The sequence below is a fragment of the Primulina huaijiensis genome, chromosome 14 (genome assembly GCF_012295235.1).
Source record: "Primulina huaijiensis isolate GDHJ02 chromosome 14, ASM1229523v2, whole genome shotgun sequence".
Taxonomy (NCBI): domain Eukaryota; kingdom Viridiplantae; phylum Streptophyta; class Magnoliopsida; order Lamiales; family Gesneriaceae; genus Primulina; species Primulina huaijiensis.
Genome location: NC_133319.1, coordinates 20,313,930 through 20,328,627, shown reverse-complemented (window position 1 = coordinate 20,328,627; position 14,698 = coordinate 20,313,930). Strand labels below are relative to the sequence as shown.

Sequence of the window (14,698 nt, the reverse complement as noted above, 5' to 3'; positions counted from 1 at the left end):
AGGGCATCGCAGATCGACAATCGCGCCCGAGCGGTAATATTTCAACGATCGCACCCAACCGCGAAATAAATGTTATTTGTTTTAGTAATTTAAATATTTCAATTTATTTAAAAAATTTACAGTGAAAAAAAAAATCAAAATTTTTAAAAAAATAAATTCTAAATTTATCACGATAGCAAAAAACTTCATCGCTGTTGTCTCTCTCTGGAAACCGCTATGTCCATCTCATTTTGCAATCTAGTTGTTCTGTCTCTACCAACTCTTCTTCTTTCACGTCTAACAGGGTTGTGGTGCAACTCGAAAGTTGGAGGATCCCAGTATCGCTCATCTGCAAGAGATTGAAACCTGCCCTCGTACGTTGCCAAATACTCAGATATGTTATACCAGGGCTGCACAAGTGTCGTTGGGTTCAAAGAGTGCCACTTAGCGGTGCAAATAGCATGGGAACATGGGATGCCAAAAATCGTCCATTTACCACATGAACAATCACTCGTTGATATCTTCACGACCTACATATGTTGGCCACGACTTGGTCTTCCAACAGTTGCGACCGAATCAGTTTGCTCACGTACATCGTACTTGGCAACGCGATGTTCACTTGATTTTCTCGCCCATTTTTCATACATCCGACATGCGTAATCTGACCTTAACTGATTTTTCTGAACCATACGATCACCTCTTGTCACACATTCAATGAAATATTGTACGCACCTCAGAAGTGTCAAGTGTACTATGGCAGATATAGGAAGTCTACTTGCACCTTTCAACACATTGTTCAAACACTCCGACATATTGGTTGTCATCACCCCACGACGCCAACCATCGTCATGAGCCAAACTCCATTTTTCTTTCGGAATTCCATCCAAATATCGATGTGCCAAAATGTTTTTTTGCTTTAGTGCTTCCATTATTGATTCAAACTTACAAATTTGATTTTATGCTCTTGCCGCCCAGCATAAATCTTTCAAATGCACGTCTTTGAATTTGGCGTTGAAGTTTCAACACACATGTCTCAAACAAAAACGATGCATACCATAAGGAGGTTGAAAATACGGTAGATCTTTAGTTGCGCGGACGATTCCCTTATGTCTATCCGAAATAAGACACACACCATTTTCACCACGAGCAACATGTCTTCCTAGATGATCCAAGAACCATTTCCAAGAATCTGTTGTTTCTTCGTCCACAATAGCAAACGCTAGCGGTAGAATCTGATTGTTCGCATCCAGAGTGACACCGATCAACATTTTGTGCTTGTATTTTGTATACAAGTGTGTACCGTCGATACTTATTATTTTACGACAATGTCGAAACCCATCAACACATGGCTTGAATGCCCAGGAAACATAGTTGAGTGTCTTACTCATTTCAGTGTTGGCTCTGAGATGCTTCCACTCCACAGCAGTTTCCGGATTATATTTGGACAAAGCACGCATATATTTGGGAAGTAATTGAACGGAGCTCTCCCATGTACCATAAGCAATTTCCATAGCACGCTTCAAACTTCGCCATGCCTTCGTGTACGAGATTTGATATCCATATTTATCTTTCACATTTTCGATGATATACTTAATCTCGTACGCAGGATCACAACGAACAACTCCCAATAGCGTATGTGCCACCATTTCACAATTCAAATTCTTATGGCCTATACCAACAGAGGTAGATATACATGTGTAATGTCCGCCATATTTGGTTATTTTCCAATAACCAATCTTGGCCTTCAATGATGCGCGAAGTCCCCATCGACAAATGACCGTAGAAGAATTGTTTTTACAACGTAACTTCCACAAGCTGTGTGTGCTTTCCACGACACGGTACTCACGCCTGACAACTCTGACTGAATAATCCTTTACAGATGCAATAAGATTATTCTTATTTTTAAATAACATATTAACACATAATGCACCTCTATCCGGATTGTAATAGCTTGATTCCACTCCAGAAGGTACATCGACAGAATCGGGAGGCTCTTCCCCAAAAAAATTATTCAAAAAAGATGGTAATTCAGAAGTGTTTGAAAGAAATGGTACAGTCTGCCTCTGTAATGTGTCAGGAGGTGGTTGTCGAGATGATGTCCCCTCATCAGGATTTGTACAATTATTCAATTCATCATCAGCATTCAATTCCTCTTCTTCGGACTCACTGTATGAAATATCGGGTTCAGAATCAGTCCTACAAATATCATCATTAATGGCCTGATCAGGACAACGAGCACTCGTATCTAATGTCGGATTCGGCCAATATGGAACATGATTTTGTTCCGACGAGACATTGATATATTGATCCCAAGACCCACTTACATCATCAAAACTCATATTACAAAGTCCTTCAGTAACCTGTGGAACATAAGATTCTTGTTCCTGAATACCACCATATGTAGAAGTATCGGGTTGATTATTGAGACCAGAATCAGATGTATGTTGAACATAGTACTCAGGATCATCAAGTCCAACGTCATGCTCAATTGAATTTGCTTCCACGTATAAATGCAACATATGCATATTGTCACATTGCATTATAAACTGTAAAGAATCATCATCAACGAGATGGACTTGAATTTCATGCCACTATGATCTCTCCATGAAAGAATATTTTGTTGACAACTTCAAAGAAAAATTCGTTGGATCGATTCCTAACATTTTATGCACAACTTCAACCAACTCCAACAAATTAATAGACCGTAATACTCGAATCAGTCTAACAAATGGAATGCTATATTCAACAGATCCATTGTCGATAACAACATGACCACCAAAATATAAGAGTATATCGATGTTAGACATTTAACAATGAAATTTGAGAGAAAATTTTAGAAAAAAATGAAAAGTAATTTGCTCTCAAAATCAATATGAAATCGATACAAATATTGTGTTGGTGATCGATTATATATAGTAAAAATTTTAAAGGTCAGCAATTATTTTACTCACTGTTCACATCAAGTTTTCAACATTGTGTTCACGTGAACTTCTGAAAAATGACGTGAACGAGTCAGAAAAACATTTAAAGGAATGGACACAAAAAAACGAAAAAATATATATAAATACATATATTTACATAGTCCGTGCTTTGTAAGCGCGAACGCCTCCACAAAGCGTGGACGCCTCCACGTTGGAGCGTCCGCGCTCGCTCCATGTTGGAGCACGATCCGTTCTTTGTAAGCACGGACCGTGCTCCACGTCCGCACCATCCGTGCTTACGAAGAACGGATTGCCGTAAAAATGAAACAAAAATATTTTTACAATTAGTTTTGAAAAAAATTTTAAAACGACATTAGATTCCACCCTTTATTTATTTTTCAACACGAAATCATCTTTCAAATTGGGTTATAATAAATAAAATATTATGTTTTCTCATTTTTTTACAAACTTGGATGATTGTATTTAAAATTTTAGTATTGTAACTTGTTTATTATATTATTAAATATATGTTTTTAAAACCATAATTTTTATTATATTAAATTAACATTATTCTTTTTACTAAAATATACGCACAATATAAGACTTTTTATTATTTTGTACATCCGAAAATTGTTAGATTTTTTATTTTTTTTAATAATAAATTGTTTTAAAAAAATCATGTTCGTCCCCCTTATATAATTTTTTTTGGCCTTTGTACTTGAGTAAGGTAATTTTTTATTTCCAACTACCGCTCTCCCAAAATTACGTAACTCATAGGAATCGAATACGTGATATTAATTGTAATATTGATTATATGATCAAATGTTTTGTAAGACCCGATTTACCTCACTATGTTTGCGTGCAAGAATTTATAAAGATTTAAGTTTTCTTTAAGGCACTAATAACTCATATTATCAATGCATAAGCTTCAAAATTTGAAAGAACAACAATTTATTTATTGAAAAAATATTATGTCAAATTCTAAATCAAATCAATAATAAAATAGTAAGTCTCACAAAAGAACTAGCAAAAAAAAAAATTAAAGAAATAATCCACGAAACGAATATGAGAAACTCAAAATGAAAGAAATCATGTCTCGAACCTTACTAATCATCTTTCATGTCATCCACATCCTCGATAATTTCTTCTACATATACTACCTGTTCGCCTTCCTCTTCCAGATCATTACATCAAACCAAAACTATTGTGTACACTCTAAAATCTAGCCAGTAGTTCGACCTCAAAGGTGCAACAAAAGCTTACACAACAATAAATAATAAATACACATTTAGATATGGAGTCAGAATTTAAGAGGAACAAAATAAAAAAAAATTCAGATAACAATCTCTATCATGCAGCAAGTTGACCATAGAAAAACAAGAGATGACTCACATACATTTTCATATGCATCACGTTGATATGTAAGAAGCAAGATGTGACTAACATGACAGATAGAATATAACATAACTACATCCACAACATAATCATTTCAAGCAACACTTTCACCAGATAAACAATTAGATATCGTAGAGGGTTATTGATAGTGGACAAGAAGGAAAATAAAGCATTTCCAAGTTATCGACCCATTAATTCCAGTTTTCATGAACTATCAGCCAAGATTTAAATCAGAAAGAGTCACCATGGGACATCAAAGGCGGGGAGAGCAACAAACCCATAGAGGTCAACAAAAAAAGATGAAAAAGTGAGTTTTGGACTGATGGAGGGAAACAATTTTCAAAATATAAAGGATGTTGCACAAGACCAATCATTGCATAGAGTGTGAGGTGTTTTTCCTGCATTCCAAACATCAGGGAAAAGCTAATAGAATAATACATCAGAAAAAAGGAAACCATGAACCAATGAGAGATCCTACTTATTTCAGGAGATGCAGAGACCGAGCAAAGAGGCATCCAAGACAGATGCAAGAATGGATATTGTAACATCAGAAGAACTGGAATGAACGATGGTAGAAATAGACGGGGCATCAACTTCTGATGATAAATTGGGTGCTGTCAAAGAGATAAAATATGGGGGAGTCACAACAGTCACATATATGTAATGCAATAAATCCCTGAGAAAAGCAACTCCTCACACAAGATTAGAGCAACAAAAAATGCATACTTATTATCTTTTTTGAACTTAGGGATGACATCAGTAGAAAGCTCGGAACCAGTAGATTGGTTATAGTTAAAACAACTGCATGCATATAAGAATTACTCAAGAAATAAGTTTTTCTCAGATACATGCAATAAGACCTCACAATGGTTATCTCATCACAACCACAATGCAAAGGCTAACAGCTTGCCAAAGTACACCAAACTGCCCAACTCCTTGCAAGAGTCCAACACAAACAAATAAATAAGGACAGTGGCATGTAAACATTTACAAGAAGCCACCATGAAAGTTGAACAGGGATCGGTTACGGGTGCCCAGATGCGCAACGGAAGTTTCAAAAATCATATTTTCAATAGCAAAAATGAGCACCCCACTAGATGTGTAGCAAATAACAAAACACAAAATCATACATATTGTATTTATATTTTTACCTATCAATCACAAGGATTGATTATTGACTCCAACTAAGTTGTAAACAACTTAACTCTTCAATGGTAGACAAATCTACAAGCTTCTCTTGAGCACACTTTACTCAAAATCAAGCCCACCACCAATAAGCTAGAACCACCTTACACTTGCACTATAAAATATAAGGCATTTTTCTTTGAGAAGTTTGCTATCAATTCATCAAAATGAAGAAGCAAAATTTGGAAGAATATTGAGAGAAGTTTTGGCCAAGTGAGAGGGAGAAAGTGGGGAAGCCTTTTCATGGTTTTTACAAAAGGTGTTGTGTGTTCCAAAGGCATGCTAGCCTTTAATTTAAAAAGTTGGCTCCTAACCTTTCACCTTCCTAGTATGTTATTTGGGTTTGTAACATTTACAAAGCCCATGGACTATTATTTTAATATCTCAAACACATTTGATATCAATTAAATCTTACTTGAATTTATTCAAGCCTACTAGTTAAATAATTATTTTCATTTGGGCTCTGCAAGACCCAATGTCATTTAATTAATTCAACACTTGAATTAATTTAGTTATTTGGACTATACTAGGTCCACCAGTATTTAATTAATTCAACACTTGAATTAATTTAATTAAGTCCATAACAATGTTTTTCAAATACATTATTTTGTTTGGCCAACTTTTAATTTAGGAACACTTCCACAAATTAAAAGTTACATTCCCCTTATAGAAGTCATATTTCTAATTTTTCTTGTGCTTATAAACTCCTTTATAAGCCGTTCAACACATTGAACTTATTTCTTTCTCAACGAGATCTAGAAAGCTAGTATTTGTGTGGTTCTTAATGATTCATTGATACAACTAGCAGTGAGTTCACATCTCAATGTGATTCAGGACTAAACATGTCCTTATATGAGCATGCCTCAGTTGCTCCATTCTTACTTATCAACTCCTTGATAATAAGAACGTCAGAACTCAAGTCTGATAGTACCCAACCAATCATGTTAAACGCCTAACAGCATCGCTTACATGATTCCCTAGGTATTAAATGATAGTGCATGCAAGAACCATTCTATTATGATTAGCATACAGTATGGTCCCTTCATCTCATATATCCCGACCGATTCGACAACAATTGATACATCAAAAGTTGTCAAAGAATCGATACTATGTGTCATGTCGTAGTTGCATCGATGGTGTAATCTAAGAAACCCCTTTCTTAATTACCACCAACACTCTAATCTGAGATTTCAAACTACATACACATGAGATCACATAGGATATCCATACCCGAAGGTAAACGGTGAATTCCAGACTACAATGCATAGACTCATATATGTTTCGACAAAACATTCAACCTTGCCACTTGATGACCCCATATGAGTCGGTAAACAAGTCAAAGTGCAATGCTAGTATATAAAGTCACAATATTGTCCCGAGTTATAAGAACTAATTGTGTACAACCATAAACTAGGACGTTTCCACTCGATAAGTGAGAACCACTTGGAAAAGTCCTTTATGCAGGGTTGTTCAGTGCACTCTAAAAGGAGCACCTATCTGCATGCTCGGACATCACAATGTCCCCTATCAATGAAACATAGTACTCATCATATGAGCATCTCATATTCTTTCTACTATTTGTATATTCAAAGACTTTATCTATGCAACAAGCATGAATATACATATAAAGATGTGCCAAAAAAATAATTTCAAATATTATTAAAATAAATATTTTTTATACATAGAGTTTCAATGTGAACCCTCGGCCAACACTTGGCTCGATGGGCACCTACTCTAACAAAAGTATCATAGAATAACATAACAATTACTACCATAACGGCTAAATCAATCATCATTCCATCAAATTTCTCTCGAAAAGTCAGAGCACAACAAGACGCGCAAACAATAACATACATTTTTTTTTCTTGAAAGCCATAGCGCTGCAAGATGAATCAGGGAAAGCAGACAATAACAAAGAATTATTTAAGCAATGCAACTAACAACTCCCGTTAATTTTCTTCCTAAATCCGAATAATGTTTCGATGATTCTTTTTGACCAAGAAATCAGATGATATCACATAAGATCCAAGAGAGAGGCAAGAAAGTTACCAATGGCCGTATATGATGGTGAATGAACGTCTGGGGTGACTGAAGCCACAATGAAGATCGAAAAATCAACGCCATCATTCGAAGAGGAAGTTGAACTAGTTGTTGTCGACACATCGATGCAGTGCAATAGTGGTCATGTTTTTATAGGCCTTGAAGCAGGTGATCTCAGGAAGGATCCATATAGCGACGCTGGGGAGGGAAATGAATAAACCATGACTCATGTAGGCGATGCATGGAGTGAACAGAAAGATCAGACTGTGGTACCTTGGCGGATAGGACGACCGCTGGTGGTGGCCGATGTTCTGGAGTGAAGGATGTGGAGAACACAAGGAATTATAAGAGAATGTGATGAAAGATTTGGAGCTAGGGTTCTTGGGTTTATAATTAATTTGGGAGTTGGATGACAAGTTTTTAAGTATTAGGAGATTTCTATATAAGCATCTGGAGAAAATTTGTGGATAACAGAAGATGAACGGGATGAAGAAATTTTCTTTGTTTTGAAATTGGATTGTGGAGTGGACTTTTTGGATTCCGCCCAAATAGATAGTTCAATTTAATAAATGTAATTTTGGGTATCATTATTGGAAATGAGTAAAGTGAGATAAATTATGATTTTGTATACGAACATTTTACCTCAATGGACCAACACATGAGAGGGAATTTCCTACTGATTTATATATACATAATTATGTTGGAATTTTACATCTTCAAGTTTCGTTGTCATTCTTTTTGTTTTGGTGTATTTGTTTGTGAGATTATAACGACAATTAAATATAGTATTCATGGTCGCTTGATGTCATAGATTTAGATTTTCATTATTTTCATATAAATTGATGCTTTTAGAATCTGACACACCATCATCCATCAAAATTTGTGTAAACAACAATCGATCAAGCATGTACCATGTAAAACAATTGGCAAAAACTTGTATGAGACGGTCTCACAGGTCGTATTTTGTGAGACAGATCTCTTATTTGAGTCATCCATGAAAAAGTATTACTTTTCATTTAGAATATCGGTAAGATTGACCCGTCTCACAGATAAAGATTCGTGAGACCGTCTCACAAGAGACCTCCTCAAAACAGTTTCATAATTCCAAATCACACTTAATTCTATATTATCCATAAAATGTGTTCATGAAACATCAAATCCTAAAATGACAGCACAAAATTCAAATATGAATATCTAGAAACTGTAGTGATAATTTGAAAATCGACAAACGGGTGAATTTTTTCTCCATATTTTTTCTTTTACGGCGACATGGTTTTGGGTGGAAAGCTTTTTTTTTCCTTTATATTATATTTGAACTTTATTTATTTATTTATTTTACAGAATTTCCCAAACTCACGAATGGGCCTAAATATACTTTGAATAAAATTTATTTTAAAGCCCATTAACGATTTATTAGTATTTATAATAGTTATATATTAAAATATACAACTAGTATTCTTTATGTTTGTCACTTTCTCAAAACTAGTATTTTAAAAATTATAGAAAAGCGCGGCTTAAGCTCAAAGGGAGGATAAAACTTTGCCTTTCGCTCCAGGTAAAAATGTGAAAAAAAATCAATTATTTAGTTTATAATTTTTTTTGAGGAAATTTAGTTTGATAGTATAAAAAATGTGAAAATGCGGAGTTTATTTTAAATAATAAAAATTTTAAAAAAATTTTAAAAGCATCAAAATAAATTTGGTTAAGAATCATTTTTTTAGAATAAGAAACGACATTTTACTGAACAATGATTGTCAAAAATTTTACTCCACATAATATACTATTTGAAACTCATGTGTTTTGATAACTTGAAATTTATACATTTATTCTTATAAATTTGTATGTTTATTTTATGTTTGTGTTATATTAATTGACATTTGACGTGACATAATTAAATTTATAATTAAAAATAAAAACATATTTTGATGCTTAATTTCATATTAAATTTATTTAAACTTGTAAAATTGGAAACTTTACGGTTTTTTAAAGTTTGCTCAAAACGACTATGATACATATGATGATTTTTTAAAATTTATCTACAAAACACAAATTATTGAATAATTAATATAATTAAGTACTGTTTGGTTCGTTGTATTAGATAAATAATATGAATATAAATAATATTTTTTAATAATAAAATATATAAAAATGATAGTTTATATAATGTTTGATTTGTGATATAAATGATTGATGATTTGATTCATGTATGATAAATGATTGATAANTGTTATTTCATTTCATTTCCTAAAATTAAATTAAAGTTACCCCCTCTTTTTGGCACAAAACCCAATGGTTGTTCTTCTATCCTTTCAACCATCTTCTTCTCCCAAGCTTCCCAGGTCTTGGTACATGTCCAAAAACTGTACAAGGGGAAGGAAGAGTAAAAGTAGAACTTCCTAAATTTAGGGTTCAATCGAGCTACCATTTTGAGAAAATGGAAAGGGCTATCTATTCTAATCCAATGCCTTCTAAATTCCATTCCAATTCTCCATTTTTTCGCAAGCATTCTCGACTTTATTTGCCCCGGAAACTTGCCCCGTGTTCTTCTGCGCCCACGTGTTCTCCGTGGCTTCTACTCTCTGAATCACGCCCAGTCAGTTCGATCTCCTGCAATCTCCATGGATTGGCTTTTCTTTCTGCGAATTGCGTTGAAACAGTGTTGTCTTCTGAGGATTTACCAAATGGGCAGGAGCCTAAGCACGATTTACTAAAAAAGTTTGTTCAGAAAGTATCTCAGCAGCAAAAGGTGACTTTTTTATTTTATTTAGTTTGCGCAAGTATGATTTATGGGAATTTAAATTTTGGTGCTTTAAGGGAAACTTCGGTGAACTGTGTATATGTGCGTGAAGTAAAGCTTGTTATGCAGTTGACCAAGGTTCTACCGTGTGAAACTAGTAATTTTTTACTTGTTGAACAATCGAAGACTAGGATTTTGTGAATTTATTAAGCTGGGGAGCTTACTAGAGAAAATGTGCTGGAAAAATGTCTCTTTTAAAGAGGAATTGAAAATTTTCTATGTTTTGAACTATTATTTACCTTCAAGGAACAGTATCAAAATCCAAACAGTAAGTGTTCAGTAAGTATTCTCTGAGGTTTTTGATATTGAAAAATGTTTCTGATTTGGAAAGTGTTTTCACTCTGTTTAAGTTGAAGTTGACAAGTAGGATATATTACTCAAATGATTCAGCTGCAGTTATCATGATTCGTGAGGAATTGTTATGGTTTGTCAATGTTCTGTTGTAGCTTTTGTAGCCTAGCATGACCATCAATTCTTCTCTACCGGTGCTACATCTCTGTACACTGTGTATTTTAACCGAGAGGAGTGATGTAATACGAGACATATGTCACGTGGTCGATTCTCATGAATTCCAAGGAGTGTAGATATTGAGAGGGGATTGTTGGGATGGAATAATTGTCATGTATATGCTGGAAAAGCAGTCAATCCGTGGCGTTTAGGCTGCTGTACGGTTTAAAAAAATTAGAGAAGCATCGTTACCTCCAATTACAAGTTTTGGTGAATCGGCGAGCCAAGGTTAGAACTAGCATGACCATCATGCTTTAGTAGCCTAGCATGATCATCAATTCTTCTCTACTGGTGCTACATCTATGTACACTGTATTTTAACTATGAGGAGTGATATTGAATACAGGTGTATGTGGCCTACTTGCTTTAGTAGTGTATCTTTGTGGTTTTGCATTTCTGATAACAAGTGAAATGGTATCATCTAATCCTCCAATTTTTTTATGATTCAACATAACATATATTGGAACTTGGGGGAGGGGGGGACTCTACTTTCTGTGTTTTCTTGTCAGTGGTTGTCATTTATTTAATTTGCTAATCCTAGTGCAATAATCTGCTTTGAGATTGGATTAATTATTGGTTCTCTTTAAAACAGAGAAATAATGTCTTGTGTAAGTTTAGAAGAATCAATCATAATAAAACTGCCGAATCAGAAAATAGTTGCAGTAAATTCCGAATTCAAATTTTAATGGTCTATTTACAAGTCCGCCAGTACAATAGTTGACAATTTAGAATATCCCATCAAGTTGATTTGAGGGAGTGATATAGTGGATTAGTGGTCTATGTTATGACTATCTTAATTTATTCAGGTGTTTAATGCTGGGACAGTGATCTTACTATCCGCTATCTGTTTAACATTATTCCACCACCCAGCACTCGTTTCACCAGCCTTTGCGAGTTTTCCTAGTGCGGCCAGTGGAGAGTCAGCAGCAGTGGCAGCTGGAGGTAGTCTCATTCGCAGTGAATTATTGAGCAGTGCATGGACTGGCTTATTGGCCGGTTGCTTGCACACATTGTCAGGTCCTGATCATCTTGCTGCATTAGCACCACTGTCAATAGGCCGCACAAGGATGGAAAGTGCTGTTGTTGGAGCCCTGTGGGGATGTGGCCATGACGCTGGCCAATTGATATTTGGTCTACTTTTTCTACTTTTGAAGGATAGGCTTCATATTGAGGTTATCAGAACTTGGGGAACAAGAGTGGTAGGCTTGACTCTACTCATAATTGGTGCAATGGGAATCCGGGAAGCTTCAGAAGTCCCTGCACCACATGCTGCCACGGATGATGCTGAATGTGACTTTAGTAGGCATGAACCTCTCCACAACCCCACAATTGGAAAGATGAAGATTGGGTTTGCTACTTTCGCCACGGGGATCGTCCATGGTTTGCAGCCTGATGCACTGATGATGATCTTACCTGCACTCGCACTACCTTCTCGTTTGGCTGGCGCTGCATTTCTCTTCATGTTCTTGATTGGGACGGTTGTGGCTATGGGAAGTTATACGGTCTTTATAGGGTCTTGCAGTCAGGCACTCAAGGACAGGGTCCCTAGAATAACGGAGAAGCTCACATGGGCCTCTTCGCTTGTAGCTATTGCTTTAGGGGTTGCCATTCTTGTTAGCCAATTTTTTGGATTTAGTTTGTATTAGTTATGTTTTGTTTTTTATTTCTCATAATAGTGGTGAAGGATCAAGTACAAAACATAGAGAATTGAGAGCCACTGCATCATTTGCTGTAGCTTTGCGTTTCTAATATGATGATTTTTGACTTTATGAGTTACTCTTGGGTGCCTTTCCGTTGTCATGCCCTGTACTTTGGAAAGATGTAATTAACTAGGTGATATGCCAAGAAATTGTTTAGCCTGGTCACCATCTATCGTTAGAATCAAGATTCATACTATCAGAATTGATTTGTTTTTGCAATCAAGTTTGAACAAAATCAAGGATTTCCCATTTGGAACCCATAAAATGTTTACTACAATTACCGGCCGCGTTATTGTGGCTGAACCTTTGTAGTCCCAGGCAAGAATTATTGTGTGGCAAGTGATGACTTCGGGTAACAAATCATTATAATTCGGGCTATTTAGCCATTTTCTGCTTGTCATATGCATTGGACTTGTGCTTGGGTGCAAATGTGAACCAGCAGGCACCTTGCCAAGCGACACTCCGAGATCCTAATCTGCATGTATAATGACAGAAACAAGTTATATTAAGAATAGACAATATTCTGAACGTAAAACCGAAACTTAATGATGGAGACCAAGTGATGCACCCAATCAACAGCAGAATCAGAAGCCATTAATGACTCGAGATCATCGCGCCCAAAATATGAGGGTGGCCGCCAATTGATATTCTGTGGGATAACATCTAACAGACCAACTGGTACATATCTGCATGTGTAACTGAGCCATTCCAGTAAGAAGTGCCTCGTTGTCTCGACTCCTGCCATCAAGTGCAAACACACGGGTCAACATTTCAGTAATGTGTTTCTGATTCAAAATTACCTAACATGCAGAAAACCAATTCCCGGTACCTTTAGAATCCGAACCCCAGTGCTCAAGGCCAAAGCATACATAATCCTTCAGAATGTTCAACCTTTGCCCAGAACTAATGTCCCAATTCCTCTGTTCCTTAATTTCAGTAAATATCCAGGGTTACAAATTCAGAAAGGTGTTCATAGGACTATCACATCGGTGGTTATCCTCTCACATTATCGAATGTAAAAAATGGAAGTTGGGATGCAACGGAATTTTACTGGTTTTTCCAAGAGTTGAGATTATATCCCATTAAAAACAATGGAAGTTGGGCTTTAATTTGTTCTTATTTGTATGTAATTTTGTTCAAATTGCGCGCATGCTTTCCCATACGAACATGCAATCACGTCATTTGAAACTTATTAGCGACATTTAAAAACACTACATTTTAAACATATAATTTTTATTTTAATTATACATGCATGAATCATGTTATACTATACTGTACGTTTCGGCTTCACATATCATTTTGTTAATTTAATATTTTCTTAACATTTAATTTTAACCATTGAGTTTATTATTTATTTCATCATTATTTCATCTGAGTGCATTCATGTTCGTCGTTCTTCGAATATAGTTGCTCATCATATTGCTCATTTTGCTTTTTCTTCCCCATCACAATTTGTATGGGTGAATGGTGAATTTCCATCGTGGTTGGTCAGACTTGTAATGGATGATTTTATTTAATAAAGTTACGAGTTTTACCTTAAAAAAAAAATAGTTTCAAATAAAATCACATGTACGCACATGCTATATATAATATTTATTTATTATTGCGTGCACTTCGGTGATTAGTATAAGAGTAGATCTTCTGTGAGACGGTCTTATGGATCTTTACGTGACGCGTTGCGTGCTTATACAATATTTTTTTTAATTCATTTGGTTTATATTTAAATGAGGATCAAAATGTAATTATAAGAAATAGTGAGGGACTACATTGTAATTTTGATATATGAATTAAAAAAATAAAAAAAAGAAAAAGAAAAAAGATCAAAGTGAAAAATTGAACCTATTACTTGACACTTAGGAAACAAAGACTATATTCACTAAGTTACATGTAACTTACATTAAAGTTTTAACGCTTTATTAATATATATAATTATTAAAACAGAACATGATACTAAAAGTTAGCTACTTTGAGAGTCTCATACTTAATAATATAGTATAGATCAATACTTTTGGTATAAAAATAATGTTTTTTCATGAGTGGTCCAAATAGAATATCCATATTACAAAATCGATCTGTAAGATCGTCTCATATGAGTTTTTTTTGTTAATATAATATAATTTGTCGGTAAGCATAATGATTAAAAAGTATGATGGTAAGTATGCAAAAAAAAAAAAA

At 35.0% G+C, this 14,698-nt stretch overlaps 1 protein-coding gene across 1 annotated transcript; it reads left to right on the top strand.

Annotated features, from left to right (window-relative positions):
• Nucleotides 1-9,795: 9,795 nt before the first annotated feature.
• LOC140957782 (chloroplast protein FOR GROWTH AND FERTILITY 2-like) lies at nucleotides 9,796-12,599 on the top strand. Its single transcript, XM_073415167.1, has 2 exons — nucleotides 9,796-10,266; nucleotides 11,630-12,599. The coding sequence occupies exons 1-2, from the start codon at nucleotides 9,955-9,957 to the stop codon at nucleotides 12,467-12,469; spliced, it is 1,152 nt and encodes a 383-aa protein (XP_073271268.1). The 5' UTR covers nucleotides 9,796-9,954; the 3' UTR covers nucleotides 12,470-12,599.
• The last annotated feature ends 2,099 nt before the right edge of the window (nucleotides 12,600-14,698 follow it).

What these genes read in the sequence shown, in the direction of transcription:
- LOC140957782 (XM_073415167.1), top strand. Translation starts at nt 9,955, where the DNA reads ATGGAAAGGGCTATCTATTCTAATCCAATGCCTTCTAAATTCCATTCC. An exon ending in AAGTATCTCAGCAGCAAAAG is followed by an intron (nt 10,267 to 11,629) that starts GTGACTTTTTTA and finishes TAATTTATTCAG; the next exon opens with GTGTTTAATGCTGGGACAGT.